Source organism: Podarcis bocagei, assembly GCF_964188305.1.
Source record: "Podarcis bocagei genome assembly, chromosome: 5".
Classification (NCBI taxonomy): Eukaryota; Metazoa; Chordata; class Lepidosauria; order Squamata; family Lacertidae; genus Podarcis; species Podarcis bocagei.
In genome coordinates, this window is record NC_138129.1 from 46,403,063 (window position 1) to 46,417,439 (window position 14,377).

A 14,377-nucleotide genomic window follows, 5' to 3' on the forward strand; every position below is an offset into this window, starting at 1 on the left:
AAGTTCTAGGTAACCAATTTATACTAGCTGCCATTTAGATTTTTCAAGCTAAAGTGTCATCCCAGCTACTTTTTGGGATCCCAATATGGATACAAGCATATCATAGTGATTTAAATAAGATACACTCAAGTTTCTTTGGGCTCCCAAATTCAATTGAGTATGAGACAATGTGTGCAGAATTAGGTATACACATGATGGAATATTGGGCATGGACTAGCACTATAAAATACTGGCCACATTTGCCATTTTCGTTCCCAACCTTCAAGTATGCTTTCCGATTTACTTAAGGACTCCTATAAATCCAGATGGCTCCAACTCATACATAGTAGAATTAGATCTACTGTATTGATATTGACTTGGAATTATTGCATAATTCTATTATTGCATAATTCTAGTGAGCAATATATTTATCACAATATCCAAATTAGATTAAGGGATATTGAAAAACAAAACATTGAGTCAGTTGTAGATAAAATCTGCTCCCCCCAAGTTCTATGGTTTAAATACAACTGATAACAGGATCACTTATATCTCAAAGTTAATAATTCCAGCCCATTTCCCCCTCAGATTTTGTTAAGGGCAGATATTTTAACATCCCTAGAAATGATAGACATTGAGGATGTTATTTGAATGTGCCAGACACTGTAGAACATATTCTCTTCTACTGTCCACTGCACAACCAGCTACATAAACACATGTTATCCCCCTTTTTGAGTAGTTAAACATCATGGCACAATGAAAATATCAGATTCTAACTGTCTGATATTAACCTGGAGGTAACTGCAAGGGTGATTGAGTTACTGTCAATAGTATCTCTTAGTAAATGACACAGTTTAGTAGGAAGACACTCCAATAAAAATTTCTGTTACTATATATCTTCTATGGCTGCTTCTTTGTTTAAATTTTTGTATTTGGATGTTTTAAGATGGTCTATATCTGTAATGCCTAATAAAGTTTTGGAGAAAGAAAACTGTCAGGTTCTAGATCCCTCTCCCTGGCATAGCACTGCTGATCCCTACATTTTCAGTACATTTTGCTGGTATATTGCTTAATCCACAACAGAGAGTAACAGATGTTCCTCTTCTGTGTCCTTTGTGTCTAGTAAGGCAAAAAAACTGCCGTTGTGCAAGACGCTGTTTTCATCTTTACTTGCGAATCTTCTCTCTTTATCTGCTGGAGTGAGATGGAGAACTTTGTGCATCTCATCTTCTTGGTCTCCTTGTCAGGTATGAGATTTAGAATCCTATGCTGGTTGGATAAGCGGGTGATAAGCAGGCTATAGGAACAGATTATAGTATGAATGGGTCAGATAAGGACTGTGTTGATATGTATGCATATCAAGGCACAATTGATCCTGCTGAAAACAAGCTATCTGGACTAAGAAACTTTTTACTAAAATGTCATTCTTAATTTGCCAAGCACCAGTGGTACATCTTACTTGCTTCTGCTGTCTCCATGTGGCACGCTTTGCAAATTGCATTGAATGGGATAATGGGCTAGGGATAGTGTGTATGGAAAGTTATGTCCACAGTGCAAGAGACTGAGCTAAAGGAGTCTGTTGGGTCTCCTCTCTGGCTGTATAGACCTAACATTCTATCATTCTGTACAGCAGATACAAGATTACGAAAACCTCAAACTGTGATCAGCCAAAGGGCAAAGCAGAAGCAGTCTGTGCTAGATTAGAACATAAGGAAACCTCTGGCTATATCAAGCCAGAGGCCAACTAGTCCAGCATCTTGTTCTCACAATGGCAAACCAGATGCCTATGCTAACACAACAACAGTGGAAGCTGAAGAAAGCCATCATGGCTATTAGCCACTGATAGCCTTATCCTCCATGATATTTATGCTTACTTTTATTTATACATCCATTTGCTCTGCTTGCTTGCATGCTTGTTTCACATCCCACTATATTCGGTGGGTGCAGAGCAGTTTACAGCAGCTTATCTAAATGTTTGCACCCTCCTCTTTGCCACAGGGGAGGGCTGAAAATGGGCAAGGAATGGAGTAGCGATGAGATAAGAAATACTTGAATCATGATTGGATGTCTTTAGCAAAAATATTTGTGTGGATCAGAAGCAGTAGTTAAAAACAGTCATTGGAGGCTGTGAGTTTAAGGGATGGTGATGTGGAGGGGATGCTAAACCCTTTATCATCCAGCCATTTCTCTTCTTCTCAATCCTCCCCTCCACCATTTTTCACCTCTAAGGAGAACATAACACAGACACTATTAAAGGTTACCAATGTGCAAAATATACATCATTCTGCAAGGGAATGAAAAGGACCAACACATGTACAGAATATTATTGATTGCAAGGGAGTTGCACTGGTGTGAACACAACCATTCAAAGCTGCAACAAAAGGCATTCTGGATCATGGAGCAACATTAAACTGTTTCTTCAGGCAGCAGATTCCATTTTTCCCTGTCCCAGATCAGAAAAGGGGTTGAAAGCGATTCTGACTTCAAGGGCAAAAATCTCTAAGTAATTCCCTTATGCGATGGAATCACCCATATAAAGAAAAGATGCACTAGAAAGAGCTCCTCTGTCTATATCGATAGATTTCCTTCTCTCAAAATTGGTCGCTAAATCATAGAATCCTAGAACTGTGGAGCTGGAAGGGACCCCGAGGGTTGGATAATCCAACCCCATGCAATGCAGGCAGAGAGCTCTTCCAAAAGACCTGTTTGTTGAGCATTCATCCCAATTTCTTGCACAAATTTGCACAGAAGTTGTACGAGGTTATATTGAGCATGCATCCTGATTTGTTTGCGTGGAGGTTATATGACATCACCATTATCCCACACTTTGCATCACATTTCCCCATTATTTTTCTAACTCCCCCAAATCTGCGGGTTTCGGGGAGAGGGTTTGTTCTGCCAGACTTTGATTGTTCAACCTAACTTTCCCACCGTATGACTGAATCATACCCACAAAATAGTGACAGTCTGAAAGCAGCCCCAGGCTGCTCTTCCGCAATCCCCATATTGCACCACTCTGGAGCAGGACTTAAGGCAGAGGCAGCATGCGTGAGTCACATCTGACCAAATCATACTTTACATTACTCATTCTTTTTTTAAATGTGCTTAAGCTAGCCATTTTTATTTTGAACAAGAAGCAGATTTGTGGGCTTCTGATCCTGAATTTATTCCTGGTCCAAATTGACAGCCTGCTGCATATTGCCCCCACCAGCTCCTTTGTGCCACCGTAAGTAAAGTTAACAGCACTTGGGGGGGGGGGGATAAACAGCCACAGGAGAAGGAAATCAGCATGGGGCCTGACCTAGATCAGGAACATGTTCTGGATTAAGGCCCCACACAGCTGCTGCTCCTTCAAACAAAAATGCCCAGCTTAAGCAAGATTTTTTTTAATGTAAAAAAGCATTAATATAACAATGTTTTTAATAGGTCTTAGACCTGGCTCCAAGGTCTCGCATCTATTAAAACAGCCCAGTAATCTTCCCACCAGTGATGCAGAGACTTCAGAGACTTCAAGGTTTGGTACAAACTGAATTTTGAAGAGTGGTTGACTAGAGCAATTTGCAAGCAAATCAGCTGGGGTGTGGGTGGGCGGATTTGCCTTCTTACATTGAGGGCTCTCCTCCCCCTTTATGCAGGTCATGTATATTGTAAGCTACATATACCTGAGCAATGTGGGTGGGGCTCTGGATGATGTGGCCCCAGTGCTGTAATATGGTCACCTCCCATTACAAAAATGGAAGTATGGAATACAACCCTTCTCTCCTTCCTAGAAGCATACGCGACTGAGGATGTTCCAACGGTGTATGGTGTCGAAGGAGAGCCCATCACCATCAATTGCACTTACAACCCCCAGGAGAACCAGTGGAGAGAGAAGAGTTGGTGCAAGCTCATCAGTGAGATGTCATGTCAGCATGTTGTCAGTGCCCGGCGTTTTTGGATGCCGTTCCTCAAAAGAAAGAATGGCACCACCGCCATTGCGGACAATATCCAGAAGGGGATTCTCACAGTGACCATTGACCCATTCCAGAAAGAGGATGCTGGTTTGTATCAGTGCAAGACGGAATTCTTGGGGATTACGAATATCCTGCAGAAAGTGAAGGTGGAAGTTCTGACAGGTAAGTCCCACCAGGGTCTTTAATCAGCTGTAAGCCTTGCCTTCTAAATAGTCATGTCTATGATACAAAATTATGACCCCAAATAAGATAGTAGACCCACTGTACAAAGACATGATGAAAAGAGGGTACAAGCGTAGACTTCTTGCTCAGCACAAAGGAGAGCGAGGAAGAGCTTTTTTCTCGCTCTTCTTGTATAGCCTTCCCCAGTGCTTTTTTTCTGGGGGGACGCAGCGGTATGCATACCCCCTAAACATTTTGTGAATCTAAGTTTGGTCTCATTGAGGGGCAGTATTTCAATATGAGTAGGAAAATGAGAGTACCCCTGAACATTTTTTAAAGAAAAAAAGCACTTCTCTATTTCAACAAAGATGGAAGACTTAAGCTACAGAGCAATGTCCTTAAGGCTGCAGTCCACACACTTACCTGGGAGTAAGTTCCACTGAGAACAATGAGGCTTACTTCCAAGCAGAGATGTATAGGGTTCCACTCCTAGTCCAAAACCTACAAGTGGTCTTTGGGCTCATCTATACTGTTGCTTAATAGGGATAGTTAGCTTCCTGTGCTTCCATTGATTCTGTGTTGCCTGAATGACAATTCTTCTCCAAATTACTGCCTTCTCATCTTTCTCTCTTCCTCAATCTGGATTTTCTAATACCTTCTCCTTTTTGGAGTATCCCTGGCATGCAAAAATCCAGACTGAGAGAGAGAAGCAGTGGTTTGGAGAACATCCTATGCCCAACAGTGAATTGATGGAGGTACAAGGAAACTTGCTATCCACAATGAGCAACAGTATGGATGAGCCGGTCATGTTTATTCCTGGTTGTGACAGAGGCCTGCTCTTAATCATTGCCTTGGGTAAAGGAGCGGAAGGAAAATAGGGGTTTACTCTGATCAATCTCTGACTGATTTGCAGTTGATAGACAATTGGAGTCAGAAATCCTTGCTCAACAGCAGCAGCAGCAACAACAACAACAACTAGAAAAAGCTTTCCTCCTCTGTACAAAGTTGCTGGGAAAACAAGTCTTGGGAGAAAACCAAGAGTGTATTTATTGTGTGAAAGGACTAAAAAAAAAAAAAAGGAATTTAGCACCAATCCCAAATCCCTGGGCAGAGCTTATGCTCAGATGTACCTTGCTCCTTAATTCTTAACATATGTCCACTTGCCTGGGCCACTATTCTGCACCAGCTGAGATTGGTGGACCTCAAGATTCTGGTAAAAAAATCTGCCCACCCCTGCCTTAAGATGTTCGTGTTTCTGCCACCAGGTCTATGGGAGACTGAGGCACCTGAGGAGCCCAGAGCAGTGCACAGCATCTCCAGGTAAATCTGTACATTCGTTTTATTGGTAAGCCTCAGGCATATTGTCATATATGCAAATAAATATATGCATATACAGTGGTGCCTCGCAAGACGAAATTAATTCGTTCCGCAAGTTTTTTCTTCTTGCGAGTTTTTCGTCTTGCGATGCACGGTTTCCCATAGGAATGCATTGAAAATCAATTAATGCGTTCCTATGGAAACCGCCTTCAGACCAGGTCCGGGGACAGTCTGTCCCCCGACCTCTTCTGAAGGCTGGGGGGGGCAAGGGCTTTTCTCCCCACCCCCAGCATTTTAAAAAACCCCGGGACAGCGGAGGACTTCTCCGCTGTCCGGGGCGATGTAAAAGCCCCTGGGAAGGCAGGCAGGGGGAACAAAGACTTTTGCCCCCCGCCCGCCTTCAGAAGAGGTCCTGGACCTCTTCTGAAGGCGGGCGAGGGGCGAAAGTCTTTGCTCCCCACCGCCTGCCTTCCAAAGGCGTCCGGGACAGCGGAGAAACGTGCTGCTTTCTCTGCTCTCCCGGGAAGGCAGGCAGGGGGGAGCAAAGACTTTCGCCCCCCGCCCGCCTTCAGAAGAGGTCCAGGACCTCTTCTGAAGGCGGGTGGGGGGCGAAAGTCTTTGCTCCCCCCCCGCCTGCCTTCAAAAGCCGTCCGCGATAGCGGGAAGCGCTTCCCTGCTATCCCGGACTGCTTTTAAAATGCTGGCGGTGGGGAGCAAAGCCTTTCGGCCCCCGCCGGCCTTCCTGGACCTCTTCTGAAGGCCGGAGGGGGGGAAAGGCTTTGCTCCCCACCACCAGCATTTAAAAGAGGTCCCCGGAGATTTCCCTACGGGCTTTCATCTTGCGAAGCAAGCCCATAGGGAAATTCGTCTTGCGAAGCGCCTCCAAAACAGAAAACCCTTTCGTCTTGCGGGTTTTCCGTCTTGCGAGGCATTCGTCTTGCGAGGTACCACTGTACATGTACTTTGCCTATATGCAAATATCTACCCTGTCCTTCTGTGAGAAGTACTCTCAAGGGACTCAGCTATACAGCTGCAAATATAACGTTTTAAGTGCATTATACAAATGTGACGCTAGATGGCACTGATGGGATAATGGCAAACTCCATATATATTTTAAAACATTTTTTTTAAAAAAAAAATCACAGTGTTTTTTTTTATCTGTGTGGATTCAGCCAAGGTGGCTTACATGGCAAAATCTGAATAAAAAGCAAGTTGAAATCAATAATAACCATTAGAACACAAAAATAACAGCAGCGCAGGAAACATCTCAGCACACACTTAAACTTCATCAGCTCGAGGCTGGAGGTGGGGGGTGGAGCTGGAATGAATCAATCCCATGCCAAGCTACTCTGGTATGGGGAGTGCACAACAGGTTTTTAAGTAGCAAGCTTGGCAGTTCTTACTATAGATAGGATACAAATACAGTGGTACCTCTGGTTACGTACTTAATTCGTTCCAGAGGTCTGTTCTTAACCTAAAACTGTTCTTAACCTGAAGCACCACTTTAGCTAATGGGGCCTCCCGCTGCTGCCGCACCACCACTGCACGATTTCTGTTCTCATCCTGAAGCAAAGTTCTTAACCCGAGGTACTATTTCTGAGTTAGCAGAGTCTGTAACCTGAAGCATCTGTAACCTGAAGCACATGTAACCCGAGGTACCACTGTACAGTCGAAGTTGAAGCCTGGTTTTTCATTAAGGAAATTTAGGCTCTTTCCCACTGATGGTTTGTGAAGCCATGTGTGCATGGCATTAGCCACAATCCATGTCTATCCTGCAGATGATTGAGAAGTCCTGCGTTTTGGTGTGCTTCCCCCCCAAACCAGCTTCGATCTGATCTGAAAATGTTAAGACGTATTAAGACATCCCAACACACTGGTGTGGGTAGAGAGTGAGTGACTCGGAAGCACATCCAGCCATATTGAAGTGTACAATAACATGCAGGTACTTTTTCAGGCAAGGGGTGGAGGAGGTAAGCAACCTCGCTGCATTTTAAGTTGGCAATGTGCACACAGCCGGTTAGTGATGAAGCTTGATGGCAGAGATGAGAGACAGATATAATGGCTTTAATAGACTTACGTCCTTCCTTGGGACTTAATAGCTTTTTGGTCCAGCAGGCTTTTAGGTGGCAATGTATATAGATCAATTAGTGGTGGTCTAGCCTTGCTGGATTTTGGAGACCTCTCTGCTCGTTCTGGTGAGTGAGAGGTACCAGACTCCTGCCCTGTTGGTTTCACTGTAGGAAGACAATAGCTTCCTTCACAATCTTTAGTGTCAAGGAAGTTAGTAGAGTAGATGCCACACCTCACCTCACTGAGCCTGGGCCCGTTCCTGTTCAACATGTAGCCTGCAAAAAAATATAATAATAATAATAATAATAATAATAATAATAATAATAATAATAATAATAATAATGCTGCCGCCATGGAGCAAAGCACCTCATCCAACTAAACTGCAGGGGATTCGAAGGACTCAGATGTGTTTCCAGTCCTTGGAATTAGATTTGCCTGACCATCTCTTAAGAAATTACCCTAATCATCATCTCCCCCCTGTGTTGCAGAAGGGAAAATGTATTCGAGGCCCTATTGAACCTTGTATTTCCTTGGAGATTTCTGATTCTCTGCATCCTCCCCTTTTCTTGACTGGCACATTTCACCAGGGATATGCAAGATGATTCTGACATAGAAATTACCCATTCTCATTACAGCTCCTACACTTGTGTTGCTAGCAAGTGACAAAGGGTGGGCTCAAATAAATCTGCTAAATGTGATTACCTTGAACATAATTCACTGGGACTCTTCAGCTGTGACATCTCAGGGGTGATTCAGCTGTTATTTGCTCACGTAAGGCACAAGCAGACATGCTGGTAGCAGATTCCAAGCCAGGCCTATAAAGCAAGGCAGTGGGAGAGATGTAAAGCACAGTATGAGGAGGCAGAAGGAGAAAGCTAACTCTATCCCTCTCCTATGCTTTCCTGATGAAACTTGAATCAATCCAATGCTTCATACTAGGAGTAGCCAATATGCTGCCCTCCAAATGTCATAGAATCATAGAGTTGGAAGGGACCCCGAGGGTCATCTAGTCCAACCCCCTGCAACGCAGGAATCTCTATTAATGCACACCTGACAGATAGCCATCCAACCTCTGCTTAAAAACGCCAAGGAAGGGGAGTCCACCACCTTCTGGAGAAGTGTGTTCCACAGCTCTTACCATCAAAAAGTTCTTCCTAATGTTTAGTCAGAATCTCCTTTCTTGTAACTTGAATCCATTGGTTCGAGTCCTACCCTGAAGAACAGGAGAAGACAGGCTTTCTCCGTCTTCCAATGTGTCGGCCCTTTTAGATAGTTGAAGGTGGCTGTCATATCTCCTATTAGTCTCCTCTAAACATACCCAGTTCCCTCAACCGTTCCTAAGGCTTGTTGTTGAACTACAACTCCCACCAGCCCCAGCCAGGATGGTGGGAGTTGTAGTCCAACGACATCTAGAGAGCACTACCCCAGCATTATGCATAGGGCTGCATTGAAAAATGATCTGGAAACTTCAGCTGGTCCAAAATAGGGCAGCAAGATTATTGTGAACAGGCTGAAATGGTGACATTATGCCAGTGCTTTGCTATCTGCACTGACTTCCAGCCTATTTCAAGGCTCAGTTCAAAGGTCTGGTATGACTTTTGAATAGCTTAGAGCCAGGGTACCTGAAGTAACAACTCCCATATACCTGTCTGCACACTAAAATAATATTCAGAGGCCCTTCCCCATCTGCCCACCCCAACCCCATTAGGCCAGGCAGAAGACTACTGAAGACAGGACCCTTTCAGTGGTAGCCCCCTACTTGTGGAAAGCCCTCCTCAGCAGGGCTCACTTGACACCTACATCGTGGTTTTACGGCATCTGGATAATGCCTCTTTATTTCCCCAGGTTTTTCAGTTTTAAAAGCATGTTTTGGGTACTTTTTTAGACCTTAGGACCTATTGGTTTTAGTTTAAAGTTGTTTTAACTGCTGTTTGATTTCATATTTTTATAATATTTTATAATATTTTCATATTTTATTAGGTGTGGGTGTTTTAATGTACACCATCCAAAAAATTACTGTTAATGGATGGTATGAAAATGCTGTAAATTAAGTGTGTTTTAACTATTTCCATACCGGTGGGAATTCTTTCCTGTTATACCCTCCGCCCCTAAAGTCAGAAAAGTTAGCTTTTAAAAGAACTGGCTGGGGTACTGGTAGGGGAAAGGTTCATCCCCCACACCCAATCCATGCTCCCCTGCTTTATAGGTATTTGTCAGGAACCCAGTCTTGACACTCGGGATTGATGCCATCATGTGTACTTTGGCCCTTAGAGAACAGAATATTTCCAGTCTCTGTAGGAAGAGTTTCCACCCTTCATTAGGCTTCCATGTGGAATGCAAACTCTTGGCAGCAAAATGAATTTTATACTTGCCAAAAGCTATGTTAAACAAATGGAACTCGACAGGAGGAACATTTTCAAAACACAATGAACTGTGAAGGAAGGCAAAAGCACCTCATAAATCTAGCCAAGCTAAAAAACCTTAACTTTCCTCTTCCATGTGAATGTTAAGACCCTCAGTTCCATATCCCACTTCTTCTTTTTTCCATGGAGCTCCATGTTCCATCCAGGCTCGGACCAGCTTTGCTTCAGCAACACGGCTGCGGCACATTCCTTCAGACCATGGCTGTGTACACATTGCCATCTTAAAGCACAGCTGGGTCATTCTTTTTCTCAATGAAAGAACTAAATCCTTTTGGGAGGGATGGAGTAACACATCATACACTGTATTTCATAAGAAAGGACAGAATATATACGGATTGCAGCTAATGCCATGTGTACTCTGTTTCCCAACCCAGCAGTGTCACCCCACTGAATGCTGAGTGAATGGGAATGTGCCCACAGCCCATGTCCTGGGCTCCGGGGAAGGCAACTCAGCAGCTAAAATCTGTAAAAAGCACTCCCACTGCCCTCCCCTGGAGCTCAATGAGTGAGTGGCATCAAGGAGCACCCAAGACTGCATAGTTACTCCTTAAGGGAAAGTGTGAGTCCATCAAGGACAGCACAAACCCCAAGACCTACCCCTCAGCACCTCTGTCTTATCAGGCTATGGCTGGTGGCTGATGCAAATAAAGATTCATTCATTCATTGTCAGGCTCACTGTCCATTTGTTATCCATCATCTAGGGAACTATTCAAGGTCTCCTAAAAGTGGCATACAACAAGCAGAGCTGGGGACTTCTTCATATATAGGAGATACTGAGCTTTGGTTATTCGTGCACAGCTGCTATTGCTGCATGTAAATATTGACAAGAGTGGGAAGAGGGATCTTTGAGGTAGAGCCAAACCATCTAATGGGCAGCTTCTGATACTATACATTACATTAGGCTCTTGCAATGTCTATGAGCCCTGCAACTCTAAGCAACTTTGAATGTGAGTTGGGGCATCAAGCAAAAGGAAATAAGCCTTGCACTGCAGAGTTTGGCACTCTGAGCTTTTATGTTAGTGCATCAACGGGGAAACTCTGCCCACCAAATGTTGCTGAACTCCAACTCCCAACAGCCCCACCCAGCATGGTCCACGGGAGGGAGTTGTCATCCAACATCATCTGCAGGTCCATGAATCCCATCCTCCCTGTGTTACTGCATACAAAGTTAAATAGTTACGCTCAAAAATAATTCTGGAACATTGCACCTGAGTCCTCACTGCTTAAAGACCAATAAAACTGCTGCAGTTTCATTCCTTCACTATTTCTGCATTTGCAGTGCAATTCTATTCAGAAGCAAGTCCCACTGTGTACAATGAATAGTTCCCTGAGTAAATCTGAAGGACTTGTGATCAAGTGGTATATAAATTTGATGAAAAAAATACATAAATAAAGGAAATGACACCTGGACATATTAATTAGAACTGGCAGTCGCTAGCTACTCCAAGTGAAATGGCTGCAATGTAAAACAACAACAGCCATGCCAAGCAACCCCGAGTGGCTCAATTGAGAAATTGTTTCCCCTCCTTTTCTTTGTTATAATTCTTTTCACAATAAATTACCTGCTTCATGCCCTGTTGCATTTGTATCTTTCCAAAGCACCCTGTCAGATGCTGAAGTCAATCTTCGCTTCCTTGTGGCTGGATTCTTGGGTTTCAAGCTCCTGGTTGCTGTAGTCATCTTGATCGCTGCCAAGAGCCAGTGCAGCAGACAGACAAAGGATGAGAGCCATGGAGAAAATGAGTACCAGCTCTTCCCAATCACAGGTGATGTCAGTACTCCGAGTGCAAGAGACTACTGAGAGCAGGGCTGCTGCAGAGGTCCTTTTTAAATGACTTCCACAGAACATGAATGGGGCTGGCCATATCTTGTACCAACCTAGTAGAATAGGGAATGTCAAGGTGAGTCCCTCACTGTTCTGTACCCTAGACCACCTTGCAGAGCATTTCGGGGACATACAACCAGCTTACACAAGGAGACAAAAATGCTAAGATGGAAGCCCAAATGTGCATATTGTTTCCAGCAAGGCAAGTGCCTCCTTGAGCTGAGTTGCCTACGTCTAGTCTAGGCCTGATCTTAATGCAGCCCAGAATCACCTGTGACATCACAGAATTCTGGGGCCTGTTTTCAGTTAGTGTGCAGAGCTACCCACAATGCAAACAGCACACCATCTTGGATTTCTGCATTGCTTCCTTGAATCATGGCTCTCCTGGTAGCTGCCTATTCTAGCCGTGTTTTTCAGTTGCCCCCTCCCACAGCTGATGGGTACATTCACAATACAAATTCATGACTTTCCACAATGAATCCTGATGACAAGTTCTGTGAAAATGCTATAAATTTGTTGAGAGACATCCAGCAATCAAGACCTGTTGTGCTTTCTGGAAAAACCCATGGCATTGCTAACCCCAAAATGGAAATAATGAGTCAGGAACTTAGTGTGATGCAATGGGCTTGTAGATCATGAGTTCTCTAAGTGACACATTTGAGGCATTGCTGTTTGTTCACAAGCTTTTAGAATGAATTGCTGTTTCATTCTCCTACTCCGCCACCCCAGTATTCCAACTGCAAATTCATTTCTTTAAAATGAAAGCTTGGTGTGCTGTATATTAAATAGAGAAGATAACTTCATGTGGTAGTAGCGACCTTGGGTTATATTTGGATGCTTGCTTCGTTTAATTTCATAGCACATATGTCTTTCCTCGTTTCCAGGCTAAAAGGGGAAGTTTGGCATAAACGGGATGTGATGGAAAGATGAATGAGTAAGAATTCAAAGATAGGTGCATAGAAATTGCTCCAATAGACAAGATGTGAAGGACATGCTTGCTTTCTCCTGTGGCCTGTGCCCCTTGACCAATGCAAGGACTGTGGTGGTTCCATTTATAAAGCCAGATGTTGCCAGCAAGTCAAACTAAACAGCTTTGCTGTAGACAATAAAGAGTATCAGATGGATGCTCCGCCCAGAAGCACTTTTAATATTATCTTGAGAACAATCTGTATAGTGTAAGAATAAATGTAAGAATGTACATCTCTTTCTCTAAGTTCTTTCTGTTGCAAAGGGAGCATAACAATAATTACATGCAGAAAAAGAAAAGAATGGCTCACACAATATAAACTGCAAGAACTCAAAACAAAGATAATAAAAATAAATTGTAGTATGAACACATAATAGTTCCTTGAGTGAATTTGAAACTTAAGTATGAAAATTATGAGCATATGTAAAAAATTACCCCAAAGGTAACTGCTGCATTAGAGATGGAATTGGGGTTAGGTTGTACACTACATTAGACCCTCATGTTCATGGGACATTTACGTACACGTGCCCAGAGAGAAGATGTATCCTGCCACACCAGACTCACAATGGAATCCTGTTCATCTTTACTCAGAATTCCAAACCTAGAAATTTAACTTCTAGAGACTTTGGGGAGGGAGATGAACTCTGAAGAACACTTGCTCTAGCAAATCATGTTTACAGTGCAATCCTGTGACACAGTAATCTGAGAGTAAGTCACAGTGAACACAATAAAACTTGCTCCTGAGCAAACATGAATAGGAAAGCACTGTCACAAAACGTTAACAAGAGACAGGACCAGGGATGGTGAGCTGACAGGGACAGGGACAGACAAACAGAGATGCCCCTGGTAACTTGGGAAGGATGAAGTCCTTTGTCATGATTTGGTAGAATCTTGGAAGCTTATTGATGCATGTTATAAAATATACAGGTCTTGTGCACAACCTTGGGAACTCAGGTTCAAACCCCTTTCAAAGTCTTCAGAGCAAGGAGTCTGAAAGGTCAGGTCCATTGAATGTGGTGAACAGGGCAGCCCTACCATTAGATAGAGTGAGGCAGCCACCTTAGGCAGAAGCTGGGGGAGAGAAACTTCATCCTTGCCTTTGACACCTAACATATGACCATCCTGTTATTAGGTTGGAAGGGCAGGCCAGTAACTGAGTAAATCAGCAGCAGCACTAAAGATTTCCACTTCTCATGGTCAACTTAGGTCTTTTTGATACCTGGGTGAGGAACACTTCAACCAAATCAAAAGCTGACACAGATATCCACAAATATCATGCTGAGCACCAACCTAGACCACTGGTACCAAAATGTATGAGAAACCACCCAACTAGAAAAGTTAACCAACAAACTCAAACTAGCAAGGGGACAAGCTACAGAGGATGCCTTCACCCCAGTGTTGTTCCCCTTTATTACATACACAGCACAACAAGACAATGACCTATCCCACCCCCAACAGCATACAAATCAATATGGCTAACCTGACCCAACACCCCGGCCCACCTCCCTCACACAAATAAGCCACACCGCAATCAACTGAACACAACCAACTAAGCTCGGGAACCCCTAACCTCTCACAATATCAATAAACACAAATAAATACATAAACAACCTATCCATGTGATGCTGACACAAACCCCCCTACAATAGAACAAAATAACAATGTCCCCATCTCTCTCCCC

General features: G+C 43.5%; 1 protein-coding gene across 3 annotated transcripts; it reads left to right on the forward strand.

The window, feature by feature from the left end:
• The first annotated feature begins 1,072 nt into the window (after positions 1 to 1,072).
• Positions 1,073 to 12,927, forward strand: LOC308587329 (triggering receptor expressed on myeloid cells 2-like). 3 transcript variants are annotated; one of them, XM_081194871.1, is made up of 5 exons: positions 1,073 to 1,226; positions 3,750 to 4,094; positions 5,360 to 5,414; positions 11,504 to 11,670; positions 12,614 to 12,927. In XM_081194871.1, the coding sequence occupies exons 1-5, from the start codon at positions 1,184 to 1,186 to the stop codon at positions 12,616 to 12,618; spliced, it is 615 nt and encodes a 204-aa protein (XP_081050997.1). In that variant the 5' UTR covers positions 1,073 to 1,183; the 3' UTR covers positions 12,619 to 12,927. The 3 variants fall into 3 exon arrangements, with proteins under 3 accessions (XP_081050997.1, XP_081050996.1, XP_081050998.1); XM_081194872.1 differs by having other exon boundaries at positions 1,079 to 1,226; positions 3,753 to 4,094; XM_081194870.1 differs by lacking the exon at positions 12,614 to 12,927 and having other exon boundaries at positions 11,504 to 12,607.
• Positions 12,928 to 14,377: the final 1,450 nt, after the last annotated feature.